At 37.3% G+C, this 13,326-nt stretch overlaps 2 protein-coding genes and 1 pseudogene across 4 annotated transcripts; 1 reads left to right on the top strand and 2 right to left on the bottom strand.

Moving 5' to 3' along the window:
- The first annotated feature begins 284 nt into the window (after positions 1-284).
- On the top strand, positions 285-4,516 carry LOC110695085 (protease HtpX homolog). 3 transcript variants are annotated; one of them, XM_021872290.1, is made up of 10 exons: positions 304-946; positions 1,034-1,091; positions 1,214-1,281; positions 1,730-1,909; positions 2,065-2,161; positions 2,805-2,914; positions 3,096-3,229; positions 3,325-3,523; positions 4,020-4,100; positions 4,236-4,516. In XM_021872290.1, the coding sequence occupies exons 1-8, from the start codon at positions 716-718 to the stop codon at positions 3,458-3,460; spliced, it is 1,014 nt and encodes a 337-aa protein (XP_021727982.1). In that variant the 5' UTR covers positions 304-715; the 3' UTR covers positions 3,461-3,523; positions 4,020-4,100; positions 4,236-4,516. The 3 variants fall into 3 exon arrangements, with proteins under 3 accessions (XP_021727983.1, XP_021727982.1, XP_021727981.1); XM_021872289.1 differs by having other exon boundaries at positions 4,020-4,516; XM_021872291.1 differs by lacking the exons at positions 4,020-4,100; positions 4,236-4,516 and having other exon boundaries at positions 285-946; positions 3,094-3,229; positions 3,325-3,463.
- Positions 4,517-4,719: 203 nt separating this feature from the next.
- On the bottom strand, positions 4,720-6,672 carry LOC110695084 (pentatricopeptide repeat-containing protein At5g06540-like). Its single transcript, XM_021872288.1, has one exon. The coding sequence runs from the start codon at positions 6,208-6,210 to the stop codon at positions 4,783-4,785; it is 1,428 nt and encodes a 475-aa protein (XP_021727980.1). The 5' UTR covers positions 6,211-6,672; the 3' UTR covers positions 4,720-4,782.
- A 145-nt stretch (positions 6,673-6,817) lies between these two features.
- Positions 6,818-9,127, bottom strand: LOC110695353 (annotated as a pseudogene).
- Positions 9,128-13,326: the final 4,199 nt, after the last annotated feature.

Here is a 13,326-nt window from a genome sequence, read left to right as displayed (position 1 = left end):
TTAAATTTTCGGCAACCGCGGTGACTGGAGCCCAAAAACGGTTACCATGCCCAATAATTGGTTTCCAGCTCCGGCAATCGTTTTGGTTTTCGGTTGTTGCGGTTGTCGGAAATAAAAAAAACCACTACTTTCCCGTTGGCGAGGGAGGGAAGGTGGTGGGTCATCATTGAGGGAGATGTGGTGGGTCACCGGTTAGTGTGGTGGTCGTCGCTAGTCAGGGTGGTGGTGCTAAGGTGTTAGTGAATGGTGGCAAGAGGGAAGATAGCGGTGAGTGCATGATTGTCCATTCACACTAAATGTTAATGGTTTTGATCATTTTTTTATGGTGATATTTAACACCCCATTCTCAACTACTTCTTGATTGACTTAAAACATCTTTCAACTACAATACAAATTAGGTTTCGAATATCATAAAATTTCCGATCTATCCGAAACATAGGAACCTTAACAAACCCGATTAGATATCCATTTTAAACAATGTGAACTTAAAAGCCAACTCGAGCAAATTAACATTTAGAAAACAAAAAAAAAATACAAATAAACCCTCTAATAAGTCTAAACAGAAAACGAAGTGGCGGTAAAGCATAACCATAAATCTGTTCAATTCTCTCACACTCATTCATGATTCATGGGGTGAAGAACTGAGTTAACCCGCCAACAAAACTCAGTTCTTATAATTTCTGCTTTTTGATTTTCTGCAAAAAACATACTAAAAATGGCGGTTTCTTTTTCTCTCTCCTCACTATCAATCTCTTCTCATCCTTCCATCCGTTGTTTTCCCCCCAAATCAACCCCTAATTTCTCCAATTTTCGATCCCCGCCAATTATTGGAAACACTAGGGTTCATGTTTCTGTTTCTGCATCTGCTACTTCTTCTTCTTCTTCTTCGAATGTTGTTTTTCGCAATCTTAATGCCGATGATTTCAGACATCCTCTTGATCAACGAGTAACTTTCTATCTCTATTACTTGTATTTAGCTTCAATTATATATTATTAATTTTCTTAATTTTTGTTTGGTTGATTGTGAAATTAGAACACTGTGATTTTGAGAGCAATTCCTGGATTAGATGCAATTGGCAAAGCTTTATTAGGTATACTTTTTCCTACTAATTTTGGTCAATCAATTTAATAATTTTGACTACTCTTATGAAATTAGTACTTTTTTTCATGTATTTGACTTGATATGTTTATATGTTTGTTTTTATAATGCCAGGATCAATTGCGGAGCAGGTTATGTTTCTTGAGAACATAGGTACTTCATTGCTTGTTTCCAAAAACCAGGTAATATTAATAACTTGACGAAATTGGAGTCGAATTCGGTTCATGTTGTGAATTTTATCATTTCTGTAAGACTATAATTTACACTTGCTGCATCCATTATACGAGTACATTCTTGTTCATTTGACACGAGTCACATGTTTAGTACCTTGAAATTTCCGGCTGAGATGGAGACATATATCGTATGTAAAATCTGTTTTAGATGATATGCATTGTGAAAGTTCAGCACCAACCATAATGTTTGATTATTTCTCAAAGCTACACAACTATGTTACTCTTAGTTGAGTGCTGGATACGGCCATTTGTTAAGGTGTCAAGACTCGGTCAAATTTTTGAAACCTTGCTAAAGCAAAATGCTTAAACCTTTTTTGTGATTGCTGAAGCTTGTGTTGCCTCAAACAATTAGATTTTAGCTTATATTAGACTGTGACATGCTATGCTTGTGTTTCAGCTTCCTGAACTGCACCAGTTGATGCTTGAGGCTGCTGAAATATTGAATGTTGAGCCTCCTGATTTGTATGTTCGCCAGAGTCCTACACCGAACGCATATACCTTAGCCATCAGCGGTAAAAGGCCATTTGTAGTTGTCCACACAAGTCTTATTGAACTTTTATCACGAAAAGAGTTGCAGGTATTGATGTTGGCTTCTTTTCCTTGCTTTTCCTGCATCATTTCTTCCCATATTGCTGTAAATGTATACAGTTTTTATCAAGCATTGAGCCATGATTCAGATGCATTTTGCAACTATCTTTCCTGACTTTTTTTTTTTAATGTTAATGTCAATAGGCTGTCATGGCCCATGAGTTGGGTCATCTGAAATGTGACCATGGACTGTGGCTGACATATGCAAATATCCTCTCTCTTGGAGCATACGTCATACCTGGTAAGCTTAATGTGCATTCTACTAGAGTTGTAGTGGTTGCATAGGTATACTAAAGATAATTTAAATAATTTTTTTAGATAATTAAGATTGATATCATTGTAGGGTGGCTCGTTTGAGCTAGTCAGAATCTTACATGTATAATATTTCATAAACTTTTGGTCTTATGTGGTTTGATTACCGCTATTAGTTGGAGTAGTAACATTTTCCAGTGTCTTCGAATGGTTGGACAATGGACTTGTAAGAATCCTGGTGGCCTGTAATGGTAAATGACTTGTAAGAATCCCAGAGATAAGGTTCTCAACATCTCGATTGTTTTGCGTGAATAATCACTTCCGGAGATTGATTAATTTTAGCTTGCTGCTAGGACTTAAGTTTCTAAAGGAAATAGCATCTGATATATATATATCATATTTGCATAGAACTATAGCTGTTTTAAGTCTTTAACTATAATATAAACTTGGTTGCTCTGTAAATTGCAAAAAATCAACACTTAAGGTTAATTTTAAATTTATACCACTAGAGAAAACTTTGGTTTGCAGAAATCTTGTCTGATTTTCGCATTTTCCTCATCTAGAAAGTGCTAAGGTTTCAGTGTGAAAATTGCTACCATAATACAAGAATAAACCTCTTGTTCCATCTGTAGGAGTTGGTGGATTTATTGCTAGTAGCATAGAGGAACAGTTAACCCGTTGGCTCCGAGCAGCAGAGCTGACCTGTGATCGTGCAGCCCTTCTTGTTGCTCAAGATCCCAAGGTATGGTGATGTGAGTTATGTGATCTCTTTCAGCATGTGTTATACAAGTATTTTTTTTTTATCCTCCTTTTTTTTTCTTGGTTTCCCAATATTGGTGATTGTAATATATTACTAAACTAATCTGCATTCTTCCCTCGCCTTCTGTTGGATCTCTTTAATATTTTTGGTGGTATTACAAGAGATTGTCGTATCCGTCCTGATGAAGTTGTCTGGGGGCTGCCCTTCCTTGGTGGATCAACTAAATGTGGATGCATTTTTGGAGCAAGCTCGCTCTTATGATAAAGCTTCTTCAAGTCCAATGGGGTGGTATATAAGGTAAGGTACCAGCTTAGTATAATAAGTCGTGCACAGTCACCAACTTTTTTAGTTAGGATTCCAAAAGGATTAACAACCCCTTTATGTCCTTACAGTAATGCTCAAACAAGGCAATTGTCACACCCTCTTCCTGTGCTACGTGCTCGTGAGATTGATGAGTGGTCAAGAAGTCGAGAATATAACTCTCTTATGAAACAGGCAATGCCAATGAACACCTTGCATAAGGCTTAGATTTTTGGGAAGGACAAATGGACAAATATCCAGTAATCAGTTTCTACTAGTTTCTTTCACACGGTTAGTAACTTGGTATCCTTTTTTTTTTTATTCTTTTCGGAAAAGTAGTAACTTGGTATCTAATTGCTAATCTATTTTCACATCATGCATTGCAAATAATGCTAGAGTCAAAATGACATTCAATACTGAACCACTTGCAAATTTATTTTTTTTCAAGTAATTTACTCTGTCCATGAGCTCTCGGTGAAGTAGATTGGTACATGTTAGTTGATCATGGAACCCTATTAACTACTTATGTAAGGGAGAAAAATCATCTGCTTAAGAAGGAAGGGTTCCACAAGTTAGAATCTGGGACAATTGGATGAGATATAGAGAGTATACAAATCATATGCAACTTAAGTTTAACCCCCCCTAAGTGTAATCGGATTTTTTCCTTGTGAAAAAAAAAGCGAATTAGATTGGTAGATTCTGCCATGTAATTTATTCACGCTTAGGCATATTACATGTGCACTGGTGACCATGCCCATGAAGATGTGCTAATCTCATGTCTCAGCAGGTAAACCAAAGAAATTGGAGAGTTGCCTGCGGGAAGATTGAAGATTCATATTGCCATATTGCACAGCTGCTGCATGTCTTGGTTAAGTCTGATACACTACACTACTACATGGTGTAATTTACATGTTATTGCTGCCACTAAAGGATTCTTATAGGTAAGCGCCTTGTATGCTGTAAAGGTGGAATATTGACGTAGTCTCTTGATTCTGCCATATAGGTACATACATGGTGCCAAGGACACATTTGTATGATAGGTCCATATTTACTGTATATTCAGACAACACACACAGATCGGTTTTGATTACTGCATTAAAAAATACATGTAATTATGTTAATATGTAAAATAGCTGCATTTGTCTTTTGTTCTGATAACAATATAATGGATCAGCAAATGTCTGTATATTTTTACTGGGGTTGAATGCCTGTAATTTATGATTTCAATGCTTGTGTACCGGGAACACATTCAATGTATCTGAACTGTACTGTTTACTGAGATAATGATAGTCTGCATTTATAAACCTGGTATTGATTAGTTTTGCTATGAGAGTTTGATCAATTTAGAATATAAGAATTGAGAAATACAAGAACTCTAGATATCCTTCTCCTTTCTTCATGATAGTCTTTTGTAAGTGCTACAAGTGACATCTTTGGTAGTAATTACAACATTTTACTCAGTGAAGATAAGTTTTAAATGCACTGGATGATTAAAAACTTGTTTAAAGACCTTGAATATTTTAACTTAAAATGTACAATTCTGATGAACATTAACCACCATCATCAACTGAACTCCAACCAGGTACTTTCTTCAAGTTTCCTTCCTTCATTACCTTTCTTTGACTCGATACATCTTCCCACCTACCAGCCTCTGCATACATATTCGACAAAATAACACGAACTCCGTGATTATGAGGATCCAAAGCTAAAATCTCATTTACTACTCTTTCAGCAACAGCAATATTCCCACATTTCTTACAAGCACTCAACAAAGCTCCCCAAATAATCAGATCTGCTTTCCATATCATATCTCGTATCAATTGCTCTGCCTCAATCAACTTCCCTTCTCGACCAAGAAGATCAACCATACAGCTAAAGTGCTCTAGTTTCGGCTCAATATTGTAATCTTGTTTCATCATACGAAAAAACTGGCGACCTTCTTCAAGGAAGCCCCCATGGCAGCAAGCAGATAAAACTGCCACAAATGTAATGTCATTAGGCACGATTCCCTCGATTTCAAGCTTTCGGAAAAGCCTTAGTGCTGCTTCAGCATACCCATGAACAGCCAACCCATGAATCATAGCATTCCAAGTTGCAACATTCTTCTCTTGCATACTGTCAAATACTTCTCTTGCCTTACCCAAAGCACCATTCTTTGCATACATGTGAACCAATGCAGTCCCAAGAATCACCCCCAATTCAACACCTTTTTCAATCATAAACATCTCAATCTTCTCCCCTATCATCAAGCACCCTTCTCGAGCACAGGCCGATAACACCGAAGCCAAAGTCGCTCCATTCGGCTCAAGCCCATGATCAACCATTTGATTAAACAACACCAAAGCCTCATCTGAGTTATCATTCTGCGCATACCCACAAATCATACTAGTCCAAATACTCAAATTTCTCTCAGAAATTTCATCAAACACTTGGCGTGCATCGCTCAAACTTCCTGAAACACTATACCCCCTCACCAACCCATTAACAGCATGCAATTCCAAATCCAACCCAAGTTTAATTACATGGGAATGAACCTGTTTACACCCATTAATCGATTTCATATTCGAACACGCCTTCAAAAGAAAAGGAAACGTATGTTTTCCCGGCAAAACTTTCATCCTTCTCATCTGAACATACAATAACAGAGCATTTGAGGGATTTCCAGTAGTAGCTTGAGCTCTGATAATGGTATTGTACATAAAATTATTGGGTTCTTGGGTGTAATTAAATAGCTTTACAGCATAATTGATGTCACCAGAATTCGATACGGCACAGAAGGAGAGCAACCGGCTGGCAGCGTAGGTGTCGTGAATGCGAGCCGAGGTGATCATCTGAGCGTGGACTTGTTTGAGTTGATGCATTGAGGTGCATCTGTCTGCTAGGAGAGAGAGGGATGGAGGTGAGTTTTGGGAGAGAGAAGAGAAAGAAGAAGATGAGTTGGTGAAATGTTTGATGATGGACGGTTTTGGCGGGAACATTGAATTGTGGTGGTTTTACTGGTTTAGGCATTGGGATTAGAAGTCATAGAGAAGATGGTATTCATGGGACGAGAGTATATCGAGCTGAAATTTCGTTATGAATTTGATGTAAATCTGTTGTTGGAAGAGATGGCATAGAAATAACTACTCCGTATATGTGAATAGTGCATATAATAATGACATTTTTTCATAATTTTAGGCGAAAGGAGATTACATGGAATAATAGAGGGTATTTTGAGAGTTATTTTCTTACGAAAAATGTTGATATGTCATGTTACATGCGGAGTACCAAATAGTGATTGTTTGTTTTAAACTTTTTTCAAGTCGATAACTAATATAAGTTAAGGATTGAACATTGCGCCACCATGTTTAGTATCCTTAGTAAGTTTTGCTGCAATATTTGATTTATATCATTGTACATAGATAAACTTTGTTCTCATTGTTTGTTTAATGGTATGCTTTTACAAACGTATTAGTTCAGATTTCCATGTATGTGTGAATGAGTTGATTTTAATCTCACATCCAAAGTCGTCTAAGAAAAAATACCTCAACTTCTTCCTTTTTTTTTTTTTTTTTTTTTTTTTTTTTAGGGGTGGGAGGGGGGGGGGGTTGGCGGGCGGGCGGTAACTGTGAATTCAGAGATGAAAGTTGGAACTAAAAACAACAACTGGATATATTTTCACACATTACACATATTTTGGACTTTGACGAGTATAAAAGCAGGAAAATATGGGGGGTTGGGATTGGAGGAAGATACTGTGAACATGTTTTACAGTATAGCCAAACATAGAGATTTTACATATGCAGTTGACATGTAGATTGTAATAAAGTAGATATCTGAATCCAAAGATGTGATTCAAGATGTCAAATTTTGATAAGTAAAGGTGGCTGTTAAACACCAGCTGGTGCGCTCATTTCAGCTTCTTTGGTTACAGACTTTCCTTTTGTACTTCGCTCATTCCTACAGCTCCCTGCGAATTTCATGCTCACATTATGAAGGTCTCTCTTCTGTTCCTCTGCATCCCATTCCCTCAGGTAGAAGTCTTCTTCTGTAAAGTTTGCTTTAGGACCACAAAAAACACCCCCCCATTGTGGGAAGTATATGGAAACTATGCCGAGGGAGCATGCTATGATCATAACACCCATGTATGTTATTCCTCCTTCTGTTGTGAATTGAGATCCTCTGAATAAGATCACTTGAGTAAGGACTGCACCCACATTTCCGCCAGCACCAGTCATGCCCGAAACCACCCCCAAAGATCTGATGAGTGACGTAGAGTAGTTAGGAACATACAATAGATATTGATGTAAGCAGTAAGCTTGACAACCATCTGACAAGTTTATGGTTTTCTAAGATTGTATGTTTTTTTTTTTTTGAATAAATTCTAAGATTGTATGTATTTCTAAGATTGTAAGAATTTCCAATAGTTTTTGAATCACTCTGAATTTCTAATTAATCCTTATAAAATGATCTGATGTAAATTTGAAGGGTAAACCTACCATCAAAACCAATTTATGTGCTGATTCAAAATTTCTAATTTACTCTAATGAAATAGTTGTATGTTGTACTATTTTTGTTTTACCTTGCATTCTAATATACTTGTACAGTTGTACAGACTACAATGTTATCTTTAACGAGGTTTTGCATGGCTGAATTTGGTAAATGCAATTGCAGGTTAAAGTGAAAGGAACGTAAACGATGTATTTACCTTCTAGAGACAAAAGGAACGACCCCAAACGTAAGTCCTTCGGCTGCTTGAACAAATAAAGAGAAGATAGTCATCACTGCAATAGATGCAGCTAAAGTGTCAATCAGTCCCAAAGCAATGCACTGTACACCACTTATTGTTTGGACTATCCACCAGCTCCAGTCTTCCCCTCATTCCATACTTTTTCGCCGTGAAATCTGACAAGCCTCCACCTATAGGTCTGGAGAAAAGATTAACCATCCCAAAAGTGGCAGCAACAATTCCCGAAAGGTTAAGGTTAAGATTAAATCGGTCAAAGAAGTAGTAAGCAACTATCTTGTTTACAGCTAGTTCTACCCAAAACAGAACCCATATCCTAGAGCAGTGATCCATCTCCTGTAATTGGTGATTCCATGATATAAAACCTTTTTCGCATTATCCTTATGCATGTTACCAGACTTTCTGCAGCTGGTGGAAATTTCCATCAGGCAGATCTTGTCCGAGAAGCATTACAGCGAATGCTGAAGACATCTGAAAGAGGGCAGGTATGAAGAATGGTATCCTCCAGGCTACAAAATTTGTGGCTCCTGTCTTAAGGATAGCAGTATAGACTAGTGGCATAACCAGCTGGGCAACCCCTTCCCCAAGGTTGCCCCATCCGGCTGACTGCCCATTGGCTAGGCCAACTACTGTTGGATAGAACATGGAGCTCATCCAGTATTGGGTTGAGACAAAAGTAGCTAAAGCAAAGCCTGTGAAAAATCGCATAGCAAAAGAAGCCGGTGCAGAGTCTGCCACAGCAGACAGGTAAACTGCTGGTGCAGTGAGGAGGGTTAGGGTTGTAGAAGCAAGCCGTGGCCCAAACAAGTCACAGGCAGTACCCATGAGAACGCGGGCAAATATTCTCCTGAAACTGAACCTACTCCTGCATTACCAATGTCATTTTGTGTGAGATTGAGGTTATCACGAATGATAGGAAGCAGAGGCGGGGCAGCAAAAGTTGACAGGAAGCAGGAGAAGAATTGTATCCAGCATAAATGAAATGCCCGCATATGAGGCTTTGCCACAGATACGAGTGGGAAGACTATGGCCTTGTTCTCTGCATCACTGGAAGAGCAAATTTCTTTGTTTCGATCTCATCCACATTATTCGAGGCTGGCATCAGATCACTCATTTTCTTTATTCTACTAGTATGCTACTATTGTGTTTAAAATTATCCGTCACTTATTCTCTTCTATTGCACTGAAAATATTTGTGAACTTGCAGATAAAAGGCTTCATCCTACGATACTTATATACTGAAACATACTGTCTTAGATTGACGCGGTCAGTAATACTAAACGATTATGTTGCTGTACTTTTTTTTTGTATCAGCTGTTTCTCAGTCTGTCTCAATCATGTAAGCTGTTTGTTAATGTATGATCTCAGCTCAATGAATATTCACTATATCGCCAAGTCAACAGTTTAAGGTTGCGAAAGTACAAGGAATCCGTATACTGTTGATTTCCTGACAGTAACATATCATCTACTCCGTATCACAGAATATTCTGCAAGTAAACTGTTCCTCTGTCTGAGACTTGGCGGATCGTGTATGCCCTTTGCATAACTCTACGATTCTTTTCTTCTGTCTGACCGAGTACTAATTTGTTAGCATCTTGTTTATGCAATGTACAATGTAGTAATGGTGTTATTAGTTTTAGATGATTAGTTTTGAGCGAGAGGTAAAAGATTCAAATCTCGGCCCCTCTAATATTCTCAGTTTAAACTTACTAAGTTTATTGTACTATAGTTTTATACTATTCTCATTGATGATCCCAATTTTTTTTCAATACTAACTTGAGTCATGAGGGTATTATAGGCTTATACAGTTATACTAAGTATTTTAGATTTTTGGAGATATTACTTCGTATATTCTATGAATCCTACTATGGACTATGTAAAATAATTAATTTTGTAAATGTCATTTTATTCTTCTAAGTTTGTTTATGCTAGTGATGCAAGTCAAAGGTGCCGTTTCATGTGAAACAAACGAAGATTGCGACTTATGATCTTTTCATGTATAAAAAGGGTTACCCATTGGCTACTAGACCTGGCAAATGGGTCATTCGGGTTGGATTTGGGTCGGATCACTTTCAGGTCGGGTCATTTCGGGTCAACTAACATTTGGGTCGGGTATAGGTCGGGTCGATTCGGGTTTCGGGTCAACTTTGGGTTAGGTATCGGGTCGAGTTCGGGTCGGGTATGTTCGGGTCAGGTCAATTTCGGGTCAAGTATGTTTGGGTCATATTCGGGTCAGGTCAAAATCTGGTCGGGTCATATTCGGGTTGTTTCATTTGTGTATCAAGCTCAAATGAATAATTTTATACGGAGTATATATTTTGTTATTGTTATAATAAAAACTATCAATTCAGTTTATGAGCTTAGCTATGGTTGAAGATGAACAATTTGAGTTACTTTTGGTACAAGACATTTTAAGTTCAATTATAAGGTAATTTTAGTTCGGGACATTTCAAGTATCAGGTCTGTTCGGGTCAATTTCGGGTATCGGGTCTGTTCGGGTCAAACACTCCGGGTCAATTTCGGACCGGGTCAACTTCGGGTCAACTCCATTTTTGGGTCGGGTCGGGTCAATTTCGAGTTTCAAGTCATTTTCGAATCAATTTTTTGGGTCAATTTCGGATCATGGGTCGGGTCATCGGGTCTGGGTCAGCATTGCCAAGTCCATTGACTACTATGAAGAATTGAAGATGGTACGGAGTACTTTGCCTATGAATAATAATAATGCTTCCTAGAATCCTAGTACTCAAGATTTTATTTGATGTGAGAGCAAATACTAAGTCTCAATGTTTTTTCGCTGTCTCTATGTAGTGAGCACATTTTGATTTTTGGAGTTAGTGCAATAACTTAACCCATATTCTCTTCATCCGAAATAAGGTATTTTGGACTGATTTATGTTGTGTTTGTTTTAGCCTAGTTTTGAATCACTCCATGTATGGTTTGATTTATCTCTTGGTATTAATTAACTTTGAATGTAATTATATGTTGATACATACTTCGTATAAAAAATCATTAATGAGGTATTATTTAATTTGTTTTATTGTGTATTTTCTACAATTTGAATTAGTAAATGATTTCAAATAGTTGGCAAATATGCAAAACAAATAAGAAAATTTTCTAAATGTTTCTGATCCGATTCAATAAGATTTGAATTTGTTAAAAATAATTACTCCATAGTATGTAATATAATGTCATTCATAGGTAAGGTGGGTGTAACACCTCAGCTACAGTTAATGAAGGATTACATGTTTCATGTAAGTAATGTAATTTATATGCACTTGACTGATTATGCTTTGTCATATCTACACATACTATGGAGTATTATTGCATGTATTGGTATAATCTTTGTAAGAAAATCCACTATTCCCCTTTCTTCTATAGTTCTATTTCATCACAATCAATTTACTTGCAAATAAGCACATACATTGGTTCTTGAACACTTGTTGCTAGATTAGGAATGCATGTATAATAAATGTGAGATAATTACCAATGAGAAGAATTTGGACAAGTAAATATATGTGGCCTTGATAAGCTCTAAGGCCTAGAGAGTGCCTTGGGCTGAGGTTAGAACTGGCAATCCTGACCCAGATCCGAATGACCCGGTCCATGACCCGAAATTGACGCGAAAACAGTGACCCAAAATTGACCCAAAACCCGAAATCAACCCGACCCGAAGTGGAATTGACCCGACCTTGACCCAAAACCCGAAATGACCCGAACCGAAACGAAACGAACCGACCCGACCCGAAGTTGACCCGAGACCCGAAGTGACCCGAGACCGAAGTTGTCCCGACCCGAAGTTGACCCGATACCCAAAGTGACCCGACCTTTAACTTGAATTAATTGACCCAAATAGACTCGAAACCCAAAGTGACCCGAACTAAAATTACCTTATATCTGAAATGACCAGAATCTATTTAAACTAACGATTTGACCTAAGCAAACCGAAACAGAAAATAACCGCAATCAAACTGACTTAATTTTTTTTTATTAATTTGTAATGTGTAACAGTGTAAGTATTTTACATATTTTGAGATTCTGGGAATACAAAATCTTCTAGGCCACTTGAGTAAAAAACGCTTCAATGGAAAATGAGATGAAGTGTGTAGAGATTAGAGAATAGTGAAGACAAAAGAGAGAGATTGGACTCCTAATTTGCAATTTAGCAGGAAATTTAATTTCAAACGAAGCATGTCATAACATATATCTGATCGAATCGGTTAAGAAAAGTTCACAGCGCGGGTAAGTGTACTTGGCGTCCATCCACGCTACTACTCTTTAAGTCTTTAATAGAAAAAATATAGTCTTGTCACTCTTGTGTCATTGTGTGTACTTGTTGAAATCGCCACCACAATAAATATTTTAAGAATATTCAATTGGTAAAATTCTATAATGTAAATTACTGATAATCATAATAGGAAGTCTATTATTGATCAATTTCCTGCACTGGCATGCCTCGACCCGAATATATATACAGAGTTGAATTTAACCCAATGCATCGACCCGAATATGATCCGACCCGAAGTTGACCCGAAATTTGTACCCAAAAATTGACCCGACCCAAACTCGACCCGACCCGAACTCGACTGAAGTGTTGACCCGATACCCGACCCGAAATCAACCCGAAATGACCCGACCCGACCCGAACTTAACCGGACCCGAAATGACCCAACCCATACCCGACCCTATGACCCATTTGCCAGGTCTAGCTGAGGTAGGCTTAAGGACCTCAATAGTATTCATGGTTTATCATGCTCTTTGATGCACGTTTGACAATTAAATATCATTATTTACACATTAGTATGAATTTTCTCCACGTAATAAATGTTTGATGTTCGTATGAGTGATAATATTCATTATTTTTTCAAGTGCTACTAATATACAAATACTTGAATTTTGTTATTTTTTCCCAATTCAACAGATGTATTTACTTTCTTATTTGATTTTTTTTAGCATTTGCTTTCTGCAAACAAATTAGAACAACTAAAATGTGAATGTTAATATCACGAGTATATAAAAAATGCGAATAAAGTATAAGAGAGTGACTAGAGAGAGAAAAAAAAATATTTATGTACTATGTAGTTCTTTCTTAGACCACTCTCAATGGTGAGCAAAAAAAATGCTCACCCACTCTCTCTCTACCCACTTTCTCTCTCAACAAATCAATTTTGCTCATGGGCAAATTTTTTTCACATTTTCTCTCCCAATGGTGAGCAAAAAAAATGCCCACCCACCACTCTCTCTCTCTTACTTTTTCAATACCCCACCATTATTTTCTCTCTCCTACACAACACTTCTTTATTTATTTATTTCATTTATATTTTAACAATGTTACTCCAAATAAATAAAAACTAGTTTAAATTTGTGTAACT

This window comes from Chenopodium quinoa, unplaced genomic scaffold (assembly GCF_001683475.1).
Source record: "Chenopodium quinoa cultivar QQ74 unplaced genomic scaffold, ASM168347v1, whole genome shotgun sequence".
Taxonomy (NCBI): domain Eukaryota; kingdom Viridiplantae; phylum Streptophyta; class Magnoliopsida; order Caryophyllales; family Amaranthaceae; genus Chenopodium; species Chenopodium quinoa.
The sequence above is the reverse complement of the archived record's forward strand: the minus strand, read 5'-3'. Positions and strand labels throughout refer to the sequence as shown.

Excerpts from the sequence above, each read along its gene's own strand:
- LOC110695085 (XM_021872290.1), top strand. The coding sequence starts at position 716 with ATGGCGGTTTCTTTTTCTCTCTCCTCACTATCAATCTCTTCTCATCCT. Across the intron at positions 1,282-1,729 it reads TGCTTGTTTCCAAAAACCAG|CTTCCTGAACTGCACCAGTT; the intron begins GTAATATTAATA and ends CTTGTGTTTCAG. Across the intron at positions 2,162-2,804 it reads TGGAGCATACGTCATACCTG|GAGTTGGTGGATTTATTGCT; the intron begins GTAAGCTTAATG and ends TTCCATCTGTAG.
- LOC110695084 (XM_021872288.1), bottom strand. The coding sequence starts at position 6,210 with ATGTTCCCGCCAAAACCGTCCATCATCAAACATTTCACCAACTCATCT.